Raw genomic sequence first — 18,240 nt, 5'->3', positions numbered from 1 at the left:
TTTGCGAGTGTTGTCTCGCAAAACGAGACAACACTCGCCCCCCCCGCCTCTGGCCGCATGCGGTATTGCATCCTATTGAAGTCAATGCGGAACAAATTATTTTCGTTTCCATTGACTTCAATAGGAAAACTCGCTTTGATATGCAAGTACTTTGGATTACGAGCATACTCCTGGAAGGGATTATGCTCGTAATCCGAGGTTCCACTGTACAAGTATTGTATTATCCCTCTGTGTCATTATTGTTTAGTTCGCAAGTATATAACATTCTGACATTGCTCAGAACACAAGAATAACTCTGAATTCTGTTTTTGCTCAAGATGTTATTTAGCTGGTACCCCAATACTGGTGTGAGAACCCCCCAAAAGAGGAAATACTGCAATGAGCTGGGCATACTGGTAGACTGCAAAGCACTCTCTCTATTGTACAGATGATAAATATTTATTTTTCATTCAGTTATAGAAATAGTGCACAATATGTAACAAATATAGATCTCACAACAGAACAATCTCTGGTGTGTCTTCTGTCCTCCTAACCCCAGATTTGCTGCACCACCTTCCCAGCATCCTCTTGACCCCCTATTTGCTGTGTCACCTTCTCGGGGTTTAGGCATGAGCCTTGAAGTCCATTGAATGCCACAATTTGAATGCAGCAGACAGCTGGGAACGTGCAGAACAACGCAGCTGCTGGTTTTATTATGAGAACCTGTACAGCAGTGAACTAGCCATCCTTTGATTAATCTTCTCACAGGGTCATTTTTTTACTGCCTGCCCTCATATTTCAGCCATTTTTGCAGACTCACGGGAAACGAGGGTGAAGATTAATCTGCTGTTCAGAAGGAATCGAACCTGTCTGTCTATGAGAGAATCACACGGAATATAAAGGGGCTAAAACAAGCCTAATGTTAGTCAATCACTGCAGCTTGTCCGTGTTTACTCTCAAGTGTCGTGTTAAACAGTAGAAGGTAACCCAACAAATATCTCCTTTATTCGCGTGGACCATTATATATCTGTTACCAGTTTTTTCAAAGGAGAAAACAAAGTGCAGCGTGACAAAAAAACCCGAACTGAATCCCAGAGCACAGAAATTAGGAGAAACCTGAACTGAATCCCAGGGCACAGAAATGAGAAGAAACCAAAAACTGAATCCCAGAGCACAGAAATGAGAAGAAACCAAAAACTGAATCCTAGAGCACAGAAATGAGAAGAAACCAAAAACTGAATCCCAGAGCACAGAAATGAGAAGAAACCAAAAACTGAATCCCAGAGCACAGAAATGAGAAGAAACCAAAAACTGAATCCCAGAGCACAGAAATGAGAAGAAACCAAAAACTGAATCCCAGAGCACAGAAATGAGAAGAAACCAAAACTGAATCCCAGGGCACAGAAATGAGAAGAAACCAAAAACTAAATCCCAGAGCACAGAAATGAGGAGAAACCTGAACTGAATCCCAGAGCACAGAAATGAGAAGAAACCAAAACTGAATCCCAGAGCACAGAAACGAGAAGCCATGAACCAGGATATCCAACGAAGACTACCATCCACATCTGACAGTAACCAGTTTATAGAGCAATGCAGTCTGCAGGAAGGATGGGAAGGGGATATATATTCACACAGAAATACAATTTACAAACTGCTGCCATCCTGGTCTGAACTGTAGAAACCCAGGTCACATTTTGGGGCCAGTCGTCTTCTGACTAGTGGCCTCCTCGGTGTGTTCAGTGGCAGCCTTGTTACCATGTCCATGTGTTCCCCAACATGGAGGGGGAAACTCCTCATAAACAATTTCCTATGAAGTCTATTACATGTCACAGGTTTCCAGCTTTTGTCAGTAATTGTGTTTTAACGTTCAGCTTCAGAACGGTCCATTGCTCATGGTGGCTGTTCACGTTCTCCACAGACTGTGGTGTCATGAAGGACTTGGTTTACACTGACTGATGATGTCCAGGAAATGGGAAATTAATAAAATACAGGAACAGGTACAATGAACTAGGGGTGTTCTTCAATAACCCATCAGGAGTTTTATATTTACAGATATGAGAATATGGAACACTTACTGGGCCATTTACTATCTTCCAACAGTTTTTTTTACAGAACGCAGCAACTAAAACGCAGCACACGGAACTTGCCACCCATAAAGAGAAACCAATTGGACACCTAAAGGTAAAGCACCTGGGACTGGACACCGGGAGGGGACAGCGCAGGACAGGAAAGTGAGACTGGTTAGGAAAAGGAGTCATCCTGTACAAAGCGGATCCATTGCTGAGGGTCGTTTCTCAACAATCACATGTCTGTAGCAGCAAAGTTCAAGTTTTGTTTAATAAAAAGAAAAAAAAAACCCATTTATATATATATTTATATATATATATATACATCTAAAAAAACACTCCTCTTCAACTCAATGTCCACATCAGCCAGCGTTTGGTGGGAGAGGTCAGGAGAAATCACAGCAGTCACAACATTCCATGACGATGGAACACAGGGTGCATGTACGATCGATCATCAAGGAGCCCAGCTCTTATCTGTAGTTCTGAGAGCCGCTGCAGGAACCATCTGGAAAAAAAAGGGTGTGTGTGGGGGGGGGGGGGGGTCAAGAGTTAAAAGATGTCCTCACAAAGACTTTGAGCAAGTAGGTGGGATTAATTGGGGCTCTGTAGGATACACACATGGGAGCCAGGAATACAAAAGGTACATAGAGGAGTTTAATCTTTAAAGTGGTTGTAAACCTCAGACATGAAATATGAACAAAGCATATCCCTCTATAGCAGTGGTTCTCAACTCCTGTCCTCAGGACCCACTAACAGGCAGATTTTAAAGTATTACCTTGGGGCAGGGGTAGGCAACCTGGGGCCCTCCAGCTGTTGCAGAACTACAAGTCCCATCATGCTTCTGGGAGTAATTGTAACTGCCAGTCTTGCAATGCCTCATGGGAAATGTAGTACCACAACAGCTGGAGGGCTACTGGTTGCCTACCCCTGTCTTGGGGAGATGCGGACAAGAATACTGCGATCACCGAGCAGCAAATGATATCACTTGTCATGTATTTCAGTTATCTTGCAAACCTGGCCTGTTAGTGGGCTCTGAGGGCAGGGGTTGAGAACCACTGCTCTATAGTGTGCACTTGTCTCAATTAAGAGCACTAAGTGTCATTTCTGTCTGCTACTTTCTTCCTCTATCAGCATAAGTCACATCTGACAAGTTTTCCTCCATGAAGATATTTGCCAGCACACCATCGATCATCAAGTAGAGTCCAAAGGATTTTTTTTAAGCAGGATCACATCACAAAAAGGTAGTGCAAAGTTTCAGGGTCACGCAGGACCCCTTCGTCAGGTATGTGAAGAGCTGAAGGGGTCCTGCGTGACTACCAAACGTTGCACTACCTTTTAGTGATGTAATCATGCTTCAATAAAAATTGTTTGGACTCTTACTTGATGATCTGTGGTGTGCTGGCAAATATCCTCATTGTGGCTTTCTGATCCAGTCCCCAGCTGGTGGTTGCAGCACTCAAAACTTTTAGAGCTTTATCCAAGAATGCGTGCAATGGGAATATGGAGTACTACTAATGACAAGTTTTCCTGACACCAAGAGACAATTGGTGACAGGGGAGGAGCTCCAGCTGATTGACAGCCTCAGCTCTGTTCCTGTGTGTGGGAGGGGGGATCTCTTCCCTCCAATCATTTCTCAGAGCTCTCCTTACTGAGCTCTAAAGTGTGTAATTTCAGCTCTCTGCCCCGTTTTCTGAACTCTCAGGCAAGCTTTATAATTTATCATTTTAAACAGATGAAGAGGAAAGAAGACTGCAGATAAACAGGTACAACTTCTGTAGGAGGATTTGTTTTATCTCTGTGTATCACCTGAGGCCAGTCACTTCATTGGGTATATGTGAGGGTTTACAGCCACTTTAAGGGCCAAAAAATTTGAGGGCATTCAAAATGGATGAGCATACCAGGAACCAATACAGAAAAGCTCTGAGAGGGGAGTTCAGAGGGGAGCCAGACTATAGGAAGCCATAGAAGCACAGAGGGGCAAGGTCACAGAGGTGAGTACAGGCAGAGGACACAAGTTTGCTGGAATACGCAAGGCTGCGGCATCAACATGGACAAACATCAGTCTACAATTATATCAAAACTAAACGAAGTAAGGGTTTTGCGGAGCATCCATTCATCATTCACTTCAATATAGTACAAGCAGCACTGACCATTCACCTCACCACGCCTAAATCACTCATCTCCACAATGTAACAGCCCACAATCCCTGAGTGCCTTCAGAGACTTGGGTCAGCTACTTCCCTCTTCAGGTTTTCTGCACACAAAAGGGGGTTATTTACTAAAACTGGAAGGTGCAAAATCTGGTGCAGCTTTGCATAGAGAAACCAAGTTTTATTGCCAAAGCTTAATTGAACAAGCTGAAGTTAGAAGCTGATTGGTTACTAGGCACAGCTGCACCAGATTCTGAGTGCTCCAGTTTTAGTAAATCTCCCCTAAAGTGTACTAGCAACCCCCAGCACATGGATGCAGGGTGGAAAGCCTAAACTTGGAAAGAAACCATGTCAGGAACACGGAAAGAACGCAAAGCTCCCATCGCGGAATTGTCTGTGATGGTACAAGCTCCCGGCCTGTTATCCTAAACGAAGATTCGCTACTTACTAAGCCACTGACCTGAAACAAGCATGTGCATATCAGATGTCCCAGCACTTTATGCTTGTTCAAATCAGTTATTAAAGGGTAAGTTCACCTTTATAGAAAATCTGTAAGGTGAACTTACACTGGACCCCCTCCCCATCCCCCACTGGTCCCGCTATACAGAAGTCCCGCCATCACCCGCTGTGACACATTCAGTCACCGTTTCACCGGTCCGGGTATTTGAAATCCCTGCAGCTTAATCTCCTAAATGTACATATAGGAGGCATTCTAATTGGATGGCACCGACCAATCAGAACTCGCTTAGCCCGTCCTGTCAGCACTGGAGAAGAGGAGAGAAAGCCACTGGGATTTGAAATCCCTGGACCGGTAAAGCGAGACCTGATGTCTCACGGGGGGGGGGGGGATCACAGGGGGACCAGGGGGATGGGGAGGGGGTCCAATGTTAGTTCACCTTACACTTTAAGAACTAAAGGGTAAGTATGATGACCACAGATGCTGCACCTTTCAAAAGAAATTAGCACACTGGCAGCTGCCATACAACTATAGGGACTGGTTCTCTTTACTACAGTACACACAGAATATTCCACCACACTCCGTGTCCAATATGACCCTCCCAAAGTGAAGAACAAGTCAAAGATCTGCACTGTGCACCAATTAAATTCCCACTCAGCAGGGACAAAAGTTCAGCTTTAAAGGATAAGTTCACCTCTGGTAACCATATTCAGGGTGTAACATGTAACATGTTACAAACGGAACGGCCGCTGCAGCCCCCGATCCCTGCCGTGACAGCTAGCGGGTTTCTTCTCCCTCCCTGCTAGCTGCATGCGTCACCGACTGACAAGGCTATGTGCATTGAAAAGTACAAGGTCATGCAGCCTTTGCAGCTATCAGCTTGTAGTTTTCAATTAACTATCACAGCGCTGTGGAGCACCATGGTAGTTTATTCATGCTTCCTGTCAGATTGGATCTGCTTGCCCATACAGGATGTACAGGGAAGCAGATACACTGGCAGAACTGCTGGAGACCTGCATGGCACCAATGGTGCAATGCTTTACAGGCTCCAGAAAAAATAAAAAATAAATGCACATTTTTTTTACCAGCGAAAAAAAAAATGTGCATTTATTATTATGTTTTTCCAAAAAGTGAACTTATTCTTTGAAGGAAAAGTGACATCACTCCATGTGGTGCAGAAGTAAAACTGATGTGGGGACACTTACTGTATGACAAGTCTTCTCCAGCTCTTTTCCGGGACTGGTCTCCTCTACAGGGCGAAAGGAGAAGATGAAAATGGAATGATGCCAAAGCAATACCTTCATTCTGACTGTGCTAAAATCTGACTGGCAGATGCAGCTTACTACACTTTACAAACCATCACTGCTTTCCACAGCACTTTTAGAGTGAAGTGTTAGAGGACAATGAATCATACACAGGTTAGCTACATCATCCCTAATATATATACAATTTCCCTGACATATCTTTGAATACAGCATTAAGAAAAGAACATTTGTTGAAGAGTTACATCATCAATGACATACATAACATTTCTCCTCCAAATCTATGAATAGAGCATAAGAAATTGCATGACGATGTGCTGCATCATCTCTAGTAAATATAACATTCCCACTCCTGTCCTCTGAATACGCCAATAGGTAATATATGTCAATTAGCTGTATCCTGTATGATTGCACATCCCCCATCCTGATCATTGAATACAGCAGCAGGAAAACTAGGCTTTTTGAGCTGCATCCTCTCTAAAGGGTCCTTTCACATGGGGCGGATTCCTGCCTGTTTACACCCGACTGCCATGCAATCTGACCCACTGTATGGACGAGGAATGGATCCCCATCCATCTGTTTTTCGTGGATCAGATTGGATGTTGGCAGGTGTAAACCAGACATGTCCGTTTACACCAGCAACTCAATAGAGACCTCCAAGGACCCAGAGGACGCCTGTTTTGAGGAAATGTGTTGGACGGAGTGTATGTGACTTCACCACGTTCAGGCAGGTCAGGAGACACCGCAGCCAGTGTGGTTTTTCTTTTTTACATTGATGCCTTTCAAACACTGCCTAAATGTAAGTGTAGCTCTCTTTTTTAATAAAGATACTTTGGCTATATTGCACTATGAGGTTTTTCCCTGCATCTCACACATTCTCTTGCGGAAGTTTGACTCTCTGATGCCATAAGGGCTGGTTTTCATAGTCCATTGCAGTCTACTGATTAAATACGCTGCAAATTTTCTGCCAATGGGAGCCTCCTGCAACTCTTTTTGGTAAGAGCCCCCCTCTTTTTTCTCAAAGGAGCATATCTGAGCACTGAAGCACTGTCAAATGGAATTTTTGCAGCACTAAGCACTTTATTCACCATTAATTGCACAAAGACTTTGTTTTGTGTCAGGGGACTTTTGTGGTGGACTTTATATCATTAAATGGGTTGTAAACCCTCGTGTTTTTTCATAATGCATCCCATGCATTAAGGTGAAAAAACACCTGGCAATCACCGCCCCCCCGTTTTACTTACCTGAGCCCCTTCATCTCCTCGGCGGGGACGCACTGTCCCTCTCTCCAAGGGGTCCCGGCTCTTGATTGGATAGAATGATAGCAGCGCAGCCATTGGCTCCCGCTGCTGTCAATCAAATCCAATGACGCGTGCGTCGGGGCCGAGTCAGGCATTCGTGTCTGTGGATGCAAATGCTGGACTCGGGAGCGCACCCGCAAGGTAACCCCCTCGGGAGAGCACTTCTCCTAGGGGGTTATCTGATGTGGTGAGGAGCCGCAAGAGCTGCCGGGGGACCCCATAAGAGGATGATCGGGGCCAAAACGAGCTGCACAGTGGGAGGTAAGTATGATATGTTTACAATTTAAAAAAAATTACAAAAGAATCACTTTAAAGCTGGGTTCACACTAATGCAATGCCAGACATCACATTTGATTCTCACCGCATTGCTGTGCACATCACATGCGATGTCTGTGTGATGCGAATTCAGCCATACAGTTTGTATGGCTGAAATCGCATTGCATCACATCAAAATGGTGCAGGCCCCTTTTTTTGGTCTTCATTGGAATCGGATGGGATGGGTGTTCACAACCATGCAATCCAATTCCAAAGTTCGCACTGCGTTCTGCGAACTGATTTGAGGGTGTCATTAACTTTCTACTGACACCTGTTCGCAGAGAGCAGTGTGAACTGCCTGCGAGTTAGAGTTCGGAACCCGCACATGAATCGCGCTGGTTGCCCCCCGCATCGCATATGTGTGAACCCAGCCTAAGAGTCGCTGTATTTTATTCATTTGCATATATTTTGGATCTTCTTTATTCATTCATTGCTTATTTTGCACTTATTTGTGATTTCACATATAAGTAGCTTTCAAGACTTATTTGCTTTATTAAACTTATTCACTAATTCATACACTTAAAAGGGACAGCACACCTTTTTTAGCCTAGACATGTCCGTTTACACTCGCCGCTCCATAGAGAAAATTGAAGGTTCCTAGAACTTTCATCTGAAAGGGGCTTTAATAGATAATAGGATTTTTTGTACTTGCCATACATTTCTGTTCTTGGTTAATTGAGGGATGCATGACATTTGGGTTTTACTGCTGCCGACAGGAGTAGTAGGACACTGGCAAACAAAAGAGTGACCAGCCTGGTATAGCCCCTCCCACATACAACATACCTTGGAACAAAGCAGTGCCGAGAGCAAGACCATAAAACATAGAGGGCAGGGATCTGTGCCCCACAATGAACGCCAAGAAAAGGATTTAAGTACAAAAATTATATTCTTTCTCGTTCATTGAAGGACACAGGATTCAGAGACATTTGGGATGTCCAGAAGCAGCCTAACTGAGGAGTGGGCGACAAAGCAAACACACTAACAGGCCCACTATAAATAACAGAAAAGTGGGCACTGCCTGCAGTGAAGGAAGTCACTTGAATGATATTACACCTGAAGCTGGCATCAGGAGGAGGCCTGAACACCCTCCTGGGAAAACTTGTGAACAGAAGACCAGGTCACAGCCTTTCAAATTTGGTAAACAGTTCGCCGATGCCAAAAAGCACACACCAATCTAGCAGAATGTGTTTTGACAGCAACGGGTAAAACAATACTCAGCTGAGCCACTGAGAAATTATGGAATGAGAAGGTGGTTCCCCTTTGCAGGGACCATGTGGGATGACAAAGAGACATTGGGGGTTGACTTACTAAAACTGAAGAGTGCAAAATCTGGTGCAGCTGTGCATGATAGCCAATCAGCTTCTAACTTCAGCATGTTCAGCTAAAGCTAAGTTGCACCCCCCCCCCCAAAATGAAAAGTTAGCAGCTGCGCATGCGCGAAGTGCGCTGTGCTTTCTGAATGGCCCGGCGGCGGGGGAAGGAGGAGGGGGGCCGAACTACCGATTGATCTCGCCGTGGCAAGATCTCTCAGATGTGGGGACAGATACCTGTCAAAAACAGGTACCTGCTCCCCCCCGAAAAGTGCCAAATGTGGCACCAAAGGTGGGGAGGAAGCAGATAAGCAGAGCTTCCACTTTAGGGTGGAAAGCCGCGTGTTCACCGCTGCGAACTGAGCCAGAAGTTTGGCCCTCCTCCTTCTCCCCCGCAGCCAGCCCATTCACAAAGCGCAGCGTAGTAGGAAACCGACTGTGAAGCCCCAAGGCTTCATTACCGGTTTGCCTTAGCCAAGATGGCGGCGCCAGCATCCGAGAGCCGTTTCATTCCATGCTGGTCCACACTGGATACGTGGATAGGTAAGTGTCCTGATAGTAAAAGCTAAATATCTGCTGACTTTTATTTTCTCTCTGGGGGACGACGACGCACGGACGGACTCTTTAAACTTTGACAAAAAAAAAAAAAAATAAACTGGAAGCTGATTTCTATGCTGGTTTCTAAGCAGAGCTGCATCAGATTTTTCATTCTCCAGTTTTAGTAAATCAACCCCAGTGCATCTTCCTAATGGAAGCGGTATCCATGAGCCAGACTGCTACTGCATGAACTACAGCCAGATAACAGAAATCTCCTTCTGATGTACTGGAACCCAACAGAGGTATAAAAGAGCAATGTCCTGGTTAAGCTGAAGGGCTAAGACCCCCCTTAGGAAGGAAACTGGCTCTAGGTCCCAACACAACTTTGTGTCTATGTAAAGATCAGAAAAGGTTCTTTACAGGATAAAGCTGCTGATTTGGACATACTCCCTGCAGGAGTGAAAGCAACCCTGTGAGCCAAAAGGTGGTTTCTGAAGTGCAAAGAGAACCAAATTCAGATCCTACAGAGACTGGTGAAAGTACAGGGGGAGCCAAAAGTAACACCCTGTACAAAACTCTTCACCACTGGCTTCCCAAGTCTATTCTGACTTTTCTCACATAAGTGTAAAAAATCTGCTTTTTTTTTTTTTTTTTTAGCTGGAAAAAGTTACTTAGAACCCCCAAAAATTATATATTTCTTTAAGCAGATGCCCTAAAGAATAAAATGGTGAGTGCTACAATGTTTTTGGAAAAATACACTTTGGTGAATTATAATGCATGAAAACACAATATAATATCCAACTGTTTGGTAAAATATACATGATGTTATGCCGAGTAAATAAATACCCAACTTGTCATGCTTTAAAGCGGTAGTAAACCTCAGTTAAAGAAAAAGAAGCCCCCTGCAAGGCAATTTCATATTGTGCTAGTATGCATCGCAAACTAGCACATTAAGGCTCGGTTCACACTAGGACGACTTGTCAGGCGACCTAGGTCGCCTGACAAGTAGCGTCCCGTTCAGTACAATGCAACCGTTCTAATCGGAGCGACGCAAGTCGCTCCGACTTAGAAAAAGGTTCCTGTACGACTTTGGGGGCGACTTGCATAGACTTCTATACAGAAGTCGTTTTGCAAGTCGCCTGGGCAGTCGTGTGCAGGTCGCCTCGGCAACCTGCAAGTCGTGCCGCCACTGGTGTGAACCGAGGCTAAGAGAGACTTACCTTAAAACGAAGCCCTCCAGCGTCGCACTGTCACTGCTGAGAGGGCTTCCATCTTCACCCGGTCTTCCTTCTGGGTTTGCGGCCTCCAGCATCATGGGTGGCTAGGGGCACGATAACGTCAAATGTGGAGTCGCGGTTTACGGCACAGGACTCTGAAGACCTTCAAGGCGCATGCGAAGGTGACATCACCAGCTGCATGCACTCTGAATATCTCCTAAACAGTGCAAGTTTAGGAGTAATACACAATACCTACAGGTAAGCCTCATTTCCTGTAGGCAAAAGATGAAAAAGTGGGTTTACTACCACTTTAAACTGCACACACTAGTGCAACGGTGCCAATCTATGGTACTTAACCACTTGCCGCCCCTCCCCAATGTCAAATGATGGAGGGGCGGTGCAACTCTCTTTCTGGGACGACGTCATATGACAGAACGCGCGACGTGTTGCTAGGACACGGCGCAACCCCGATATCTGTAAAGAGCTGCGGCTCTTTAACCATGTGATCGGCTGTGTCCAATCACAGCCGGTCACATGTAAACACGGAGATGCCGGTAATCGGCGCTCCTCGCCTCACACAGAGTGTGTGGCGAGGAGAGCCGATCAGCGGCATCTCCTCGAAGGGTTACATCTACACATGTAATTAGGGCACTGATCGTCAGTGCCCTGATTACAATATAGCGCCAGTGCCATAAATCAGTGTCCACCAGTGCCACCAATCAGTGCCCATTAGTGATGCCAGTCAGTGCTGGCTATCAGTGCCGCCTATCAGTGCTGTCCATCAATGGCCATCAGTGCCACCGATCAGTGCCGCCTATCAGTGCTCATAAGTGCGGTATATTAGTGCATCCTCATCACTGCTATCTAATCAGTGCCGCCTCATCAGTGAAGGAGAAAAATTACTTATTTACAAAATTTACTGTCAGAAACTAAGAAAAACTGTTTTCTTTCAAATTGTCGGTCTTTTTTTTTTCTAAAAAATAAAAAACTCAGCAGTGATTAATTACCACCAAAAGAAAGCTCTATTTGTGTGAAGAAAATGATAAAAATTTCACATAGTTACAGTGTAGCATGACAGCGCAATTGTCAAAGTGTGACAGCGCTAAAAGGTTAAAAAATGGCCTGGGTAGGAAGGGGGTGTAAGTGCCCAGTATTGAGGTGGTTAAACATTTCCATAGGAGAGGCTTTATAAGCCTTTATAGGCTACCGGTTTACAATTGCACAAGAGATCTGGTGTTGGAATTATTGCTCTTGTTATAACATTTGCGACGATACCTCAAATGTGTGACAAACCTAGATATGCGTTTGCCTTCTGCGCCCGAGCACGGGGGGGGGGGGGGGGGGGGGGGTGTGTCCAGGGACTTCCAGGTCTTCAGGGAGTTCTGTCAGAGATCTGGTGACGTCACGGACATCGACGTCACAGGACTGCTCCCCCCTTCCCCAAGTGCCTCCGTCTACTAATGAAGGGAAGGGGGAGGAGTCTGGTGACGTCGATGTCCGTGTCGTTACCGGACAGCCTGGACAGTGATGGTAAATATGGATGTGGTTAACTGGGATCATTCAGTGAGCTAAGTGTTGGCAAATTTGATAACCAAATTTGACAGTCAATATACTAGATAAGTTTTATAATTACAGTTAAACTAACTTTCTACGTTTTTCTTAAAGTTTAATAAAAAAAATGTCAGTGCTACAGTTTGAATTTAAAATGTATTTATGTGAACTGTGTAGTTAAGTCATGGATTGTGGAAACTAACTAGTGTCGGGTGATTGCATAGAGTGTATACCACATTTACCACTGACTAATGCAGAGTTGCAATACAAGGAGATCAGCTAAAAGTAGTTGGATCTTTATGTGCGTCATAATTAATTGAAATTAGTCAATTAAAAAAAAAAAATTGATTAAAGCGGTTGTATACCTTTATTTTTAACTTCTACCTACAGGTAAGCCTATAATAAGGCATACCTGTAGGTAAAAAAAATATCTCCTAAACCTGTAAGGTTTAGGAGATATTCCCCTCGCAATGAGCCGCTGACTGCAGCGGCGTATGCGCACAGGGGATTCTTGGCTGACAGCCCGGCAAACTCCGGAGCTTGCCGGGCAGAAGTCTCCCGCGAGCATGCGCGGGAGTGACGACATCGCGGCTCCGGCCACTCACAGCGCCGGAGCCGCGATACCCGGAAGACACGCCGAGGGGAGATGTCAGCTCCCTCGGCGTGGACCAGGTGAGATGCCGGCGCCTCGTTCTAAGGTAAGTATCTCATAAATGAGCTAGTATGCGGTGCATACTAGCTCATTATGCCTTTTCCCTTGCAGGTGTAGAAAAAAAAAAAAAGACAGCGGGTATACAACCGCTTTAATCGAACACGAAAATTTTTTTGTTTATTTTTTTACACAGCCTCTTTACATTTTTTTTTGTTATCAACTTTATTGCTATCACAAGGGATGAACAACATCCCTTGCAATACCATGGGTGGTGACAGGCACTGAGACACCTGGGGTCTATTACACCCCAGATCTTTCCTCTGCTGTTAAAAGCATCTGATCAAACTGAGATATGTCCGATTAGATCCTTTCACAGGCTGGTAACAAGCGTTTACATTAGACCGTGACCGGTTGCTTAGACCATAGAGATGATTAGGGACATTTCGGTTATCTCTATGGTAAGTTGGTGGAACTGCTGGTTTCAGTCCTGGGCTCCCTGGTGGGATGGAAGAGCCTGGGAAGGCGGTGGGACCCCCTTCCGCACATTTAACAGCAATCCAGTGGCTTTTTCGCTTTTACTTTTACATAAAGGAGCATCACTGGCAGAAAAAAGAGATACTGGGGCAGCTGCAGCCATGGCCCCGGTATAACCTCTTCAACCAGAGGATGTACGGGTACGTCCCTTTGGAGGAAGTGGTTAAAGTAATACCAAACAAAGACGTGTTAATTGCCATAATTCATTCACATATATCATAGCATGCCACTGTATTTTGTTTTTTTCCCCCCTCTAAGTACCTTATTCCTGCAGCGCTGTTGTGTGGTCACATGATCTTTCCCTGTTCTTTGGCATCTGCAGGAAAAGATCTTTAGGAGGGGCTTCTATTACTTTGCTGATGTGTGCCCTCTACAGTATGAGCCTGTGTCTGGCCAGCCCTGATTGGTGCTGTGCCGGTCACTTGACTAAAAACAAACAAAAAAACAAAAAAAATAAAAAAACAAAACAAAACAAAACACAAAAAAATTCAAATTAGATTATAAATATCAAATAACTGTTTTACAGCTCCCAATAAATCTTTATTGAACATCAAATGTGTATTTTTTGTGCATTAATATGGTGTAGGCGGAGTCAAAAATAACTGACACTTATCTTTTATTTTGTTCAGATGGCATCTGCATCCGAGGCTCATTTTACTTTACAAGTATTAGCAATTGCATTTGATATATTTAATACTGATTTAGATTAAAACTAAGCTTTTTTGGGAATTTTATTGAATGTAATCAATCAGCATACTATATACTGCCTTCATAGTGTTTAGCAATAGGAGAACATGGAGGAGGGAGGGGAGTGTCATTTACCACTGTGTATACGCCCACATGTGTGACTCTATAGTCATGTAAGCTGCAGATCGAAAAAAAAAAAAAAAAGAAAGAAAAAGGAACAGCTTAAAAGGGAATTGAAATTGGAGCATGCTCTAGAGTGGAAATCAGCTGATCTACACAATCTCAACCTGCAGTGGGGACACAGAGAAGATGGGAGGGACAGCTGAAGGCAGGATCAACCAGGTATATTTTACTTTACACAAAACAAAAGCTTTAGTGGCTTTGTGAGTATGAACACTCTGTTATATAGCATGTAATGAGAGTTTTTCATAGTCTGGGTTTAATGACACTTTAAAGAATGAGGAGGTTAGCGGTCTCTGGAACAAGATTGCAAGCGCTAGGTTTGACCCTTGGTGGTAATCAGGGGCAACTGCTGGTTCAGATCTAATCATAAAAAAAGTCAGAATACGCCGCACAGAATATTTTTTGGGATAAAAGTTTATTTCCTCTCATCAAGCAAAGTCTTCTATGTGCGACAGTAGACTTTTAAAAATTTAGAGAAGCCTCCATCCTTCAAGACCTAGGCTTCAACAGCCATATTGGTAAAGTCAATGACCGTGAAGTAGGAAGGTAAACTGATGTTTGGGATAGAAGTTCCTGAAGATGTGGAAGGTCCCATGAAGTGTCTGCTCATAGTCTGATCAGGTGAGCAACACATCAGTAACAGTAACATCAGGAGTAACACATCCACCCGGGCCAGTCCAGAGCTATATGTATCATGGGAATGCCCCACATCCAGATCCTGAGGAACAGACGAGGAAGATGTTTCAGGAGAGGAAGGCCGCAGATCTGGTATTGATCCCACAGAGTCACCGGAGCTCCTGCCAGAGAGAGTATCTGCATCTGGGGAGAAACCTGTTGAGCTTGTTGTTGAACCTCAAGAACAGGAGGTCCACATTCGGCATCCCCCACCTGCAGCACAGTTTCTGGAACACCTCTGGGAGTAGAAACCATTGCCCTGGGTCCAGGTGCTGCTGGCTGAGGTACTCTGACAATTATAAAAGGCTGGAATGTCAATAGCGAACAAGGCTGGAACATCAAGCTGTGCCTAGGACAAAGTTCTTGCTACCTTTTGTTGCCACAGCATGACTTTTGGCTCCTAACAAATGGTTAATGTACACCAGTGACATGGCATTCTTCAACTGGAATGTGATCAGAATACCCTCAAGTCAGGATGTCCAAACAAAATTGCTCAAAGCTCCAGAATGCTGCGCAGGAGATGGGATTCCTCCGTCTACCAAATCCACTGCACCAACAAGGTGTCTAGGACTCTCCAGCCTGACAAGCTGGCATCCATTGTGATAATCTTACAAGAGATCAGAAGGAAGGATTTCCCCAGCTCCAGAGCTGGATTCTTGAGCCAGCAGGTCAGAGACAACCTGGTTCCTTGGTGTCAGGTGAAATCGGTTTTGCCAGAGACTAAAGCAAACTTGCAGCTAGTTTTACAAGGCACTTAGGAGAATGGGAAGAAGAACTATATGTACTTTTTTCCCCATCAGGAACTAAATAATGCTAAATATATAAATAATTCTTCCTTAACCACCTGTCTACCAGGGCAATTTAAAAAAATGTTTGCACACAGGTTAAAATCTGCATTTTTTGCTAGAAAATTGCTTTTAAACACCCACACATTCCCGGGGAACAGATGTTCCTTTATCTACTCTTGCATAATATATTGGGGAATTTTGCCATGGTCCTGGGCTCTCTGAAAGATCAGGAGAGTCTGGCACCTGAGGGGGAAGAGGGGCTTGGCTCTTTGTTGGTACTGTAAAAGTGATCACATGGCTTTTTTAAGGCTGTTCCTTCAACACAAGGATTGTCTAGACACCCCATAATGGAGATATCCTGTGAGAATAATAGTGCAAAGACAGAGGCTAGAACTTTGGAAAATACATAGGGTTTTTAAAGACAGGCTGAACAACAGGATCACAAACTGGAAGTGTTGAGGATCCACAGCAAAGGATGTTCTGACACACTACTGAAACAGGGACATGCAGATACATGTTTCTGATGTCTACAGAGGCCAGCAAGTTTCCCTGATGAAAGAAGGCTATAGCAGACCTGATGGATCCCTTCGTAACTGTGAAAAGGTTAAAATAAAATCCCTGAAACCTTTCTGCCACAAAAACCAAGGTGATAACCACTTGCTCCATAAGACCTGCAAGGGCTACATGGAGGCTTGTTAATTTGTATTGTGACACTGGAAGATTGAAATAACGCAGGGAGGGGGTTGGGATTTAAACTCTAGTTTTTACCCCATGGAAACCAACTCCCGTACCCAGGCATGCAAGATGAAGGCCCCCCCCAATTTGTAAATTGGGATCGCTGAAGGGTTTAAGGACCCAAGGTTTACAGTAAAACTGAGCTCCAGGATTGGGTTTTGCTTTTAGAGGTTGAGAACTTGGAGTAATGAAAGAAACTCCTTTTGGCCTCAGAACGGGGGCAATTCTTCCCAGCTTTAGGACTAGATTTTTTTCTTCTGGGGTGGATGAGCATTCTCATCCCCAGTAAGATCCTCGATGAGGGTGTCCAAAGGAGCTCTGAACAGACATTGTACCTCAAAGAACATGCGCAGTGTTTTTCTCTGCCTGGTCGGCACGCAACATTATACCAAATTTTTCTCTGCATAGTAAATGATAGACTAATCTGGAAAAGAAGACAGGAGACATCCACTAACTTGAATATACAGTACTAAAGAATTGTTGGGATGAACTCGAATCACTCCATAAATAAAGGATTAGTACGGAATAAAGCTGGATCCCTTGCCATGAGTTTTGTCCATTCGCCTAATGTTTGACAATCTAACATCACTGCCAAACAGGTTGCGAAGCAGGATCTGCTACAGCAAACAAGGTTTTGAAAAGGATCTCAGAACCTTTATTTATGGGATCCTTAAATACTTGTGCATCCTCCACAGGATTTGTCAGTGCCTTATTAGGACACTGCCAGATCAACTGTGGGAACAGTCAACTTCCTAATAAAAGGTTCCCTCAAACATATATTGGATTGCTAAATATTTGTGAGGTGTAATCAAGGGTTTCCTAGATGGTGTACAAGACCTCTGGGAACAGGGTGTACATGGGAAGTTTTAATAGATCCTGCTAAGGATCCTAGACTGGTAGTAACACTGCAGGAACTGGTTGGCTGTTTGTCCATCTTTAGGCTGGCATGCGCCACATCAATAAAAGCCAATATGGTGTCTCTCAGACAGGAATTTATAGCAGCTGCCTGTGACTAATCAGGAACAATCTCAAAGGCTACAGGTAGGGCAGATAATGAATCAGCCGGGAAAGGCATTGAGGTACGCTTATGGCTTTTGCAATCAGAGCCAGCAATCAAAATGACAAAATCCTGCATAACTGCAGAAAAATCCTCCTGTTTTAGAACCAAGGAGGGAGCCACAACCGATAGAGTTAAATAAGACTCCAAGGAATCTAGGGACTCAAGCAATGGAAAACATTCCAGGCAGTCCGTGGCAGTCTCTTCAGAGGAAACACTGCAGACTGCCCCGGAAATTGTTAGTGGCTTGTGTGCTGGAAGGACCTGGTATAGCAGGACTGCTCCTCGTGTTTGAGATTTAAGGTGTTGTACTAGAGCCTGGTTGTCCCTGCTGGAGGTGCAAGATTAAACCTTGAGCATTTAAGAGCCAACTGCTGAAAGATGGCAAATGTCATGTAGCCAGAGGGGACCAGGTCACTATAGGCATCAGCAAGGACCACCTAGAATGAAACAGAGGGTTGAAAAGGAACAATGTTGGGAACAAGAGTGTGGAGTGTGCAAACAAGACACTTCATTAACGATACATCACTCAAGTCCTCGGCATTAGTAATAATGGCAACAAACAAGTCTACTAAATAAAGTATCTCTCAAAAGGTTCAGCCAGAGCAATTGGGCTAACAGTACACAAAGGTCTGAAAAGCGTCACAATGTAGAGCCCAGAGTCTGAATGTCACATTCCAGGCAGGCCTGGCAATCTTTGGTCCAGCCTCAAAAAGGTAAGCCAATATGGTTAGTTGCATAAACAGACAAGCTATACAAGCAAGCAGTGTGTAGATTATATCTT

At 44.4% G+C, this 18,240-nt stretch overlaps 1 protein-coding gene across 4 annotated transcripts in view; it reads right to left on the bottom strand.

The window, feature by feature from the left end:
• Positions 1-419: 419 nt before the first annotated feature.
• The window catches only part of CACUL1 (CDK2 associated cullin domain 1), a 38,365-nt gene continuing 20,544 nt past the window's right edge, over positions 420-18,240 (bottom strand). Inside the window, exons 8-11 of one of the 4 annotated variants that reach the window (XR_012235631.1) lie at positions 13,593-13,757; positions 5,858-5,901; positions 1,405-2,550; positions 420-1,328 (exon numbers count right to left, since the gene is read on the bottom strand). Coding sequence is in view for 1 of the 4 variants with exons in the window: in XM_073595787.1 (XP_073451888.1) it covers positions 2,516-2,550; positions 5,858-5,901 (79 nt within the window). In the remaining 3 variants the exon portion in view is untranslated. Of the gene's footprint in view, positions 2,551-5,857; positions 5,902-13,592; positions 13,758-18,240 lie in introns of all 4 variants that reach the window. The other 3 variants (XR_012235632.1, XR_012235630.1, XM_073595787.1) reach the window with 3 other exon arrangements.

This window comes from Aquarana catesbeiana, linkage group LG08, assembly GCF_042186555.1.
Source record: "Aquarana catesbeiana isolate 2022-GZ linkage group LG08, ASM4218655v1, whole genome shotgun sequence".
Lineage (NCBI taxonomy): Eukaryota > Metazoa > Chordata > Amphibia > Anura > Ranidae > Aquarana > Aquarana catesbeiana.
This window is presented reverse-complemented; position numbering and strand designations above follow the sequence as displayed.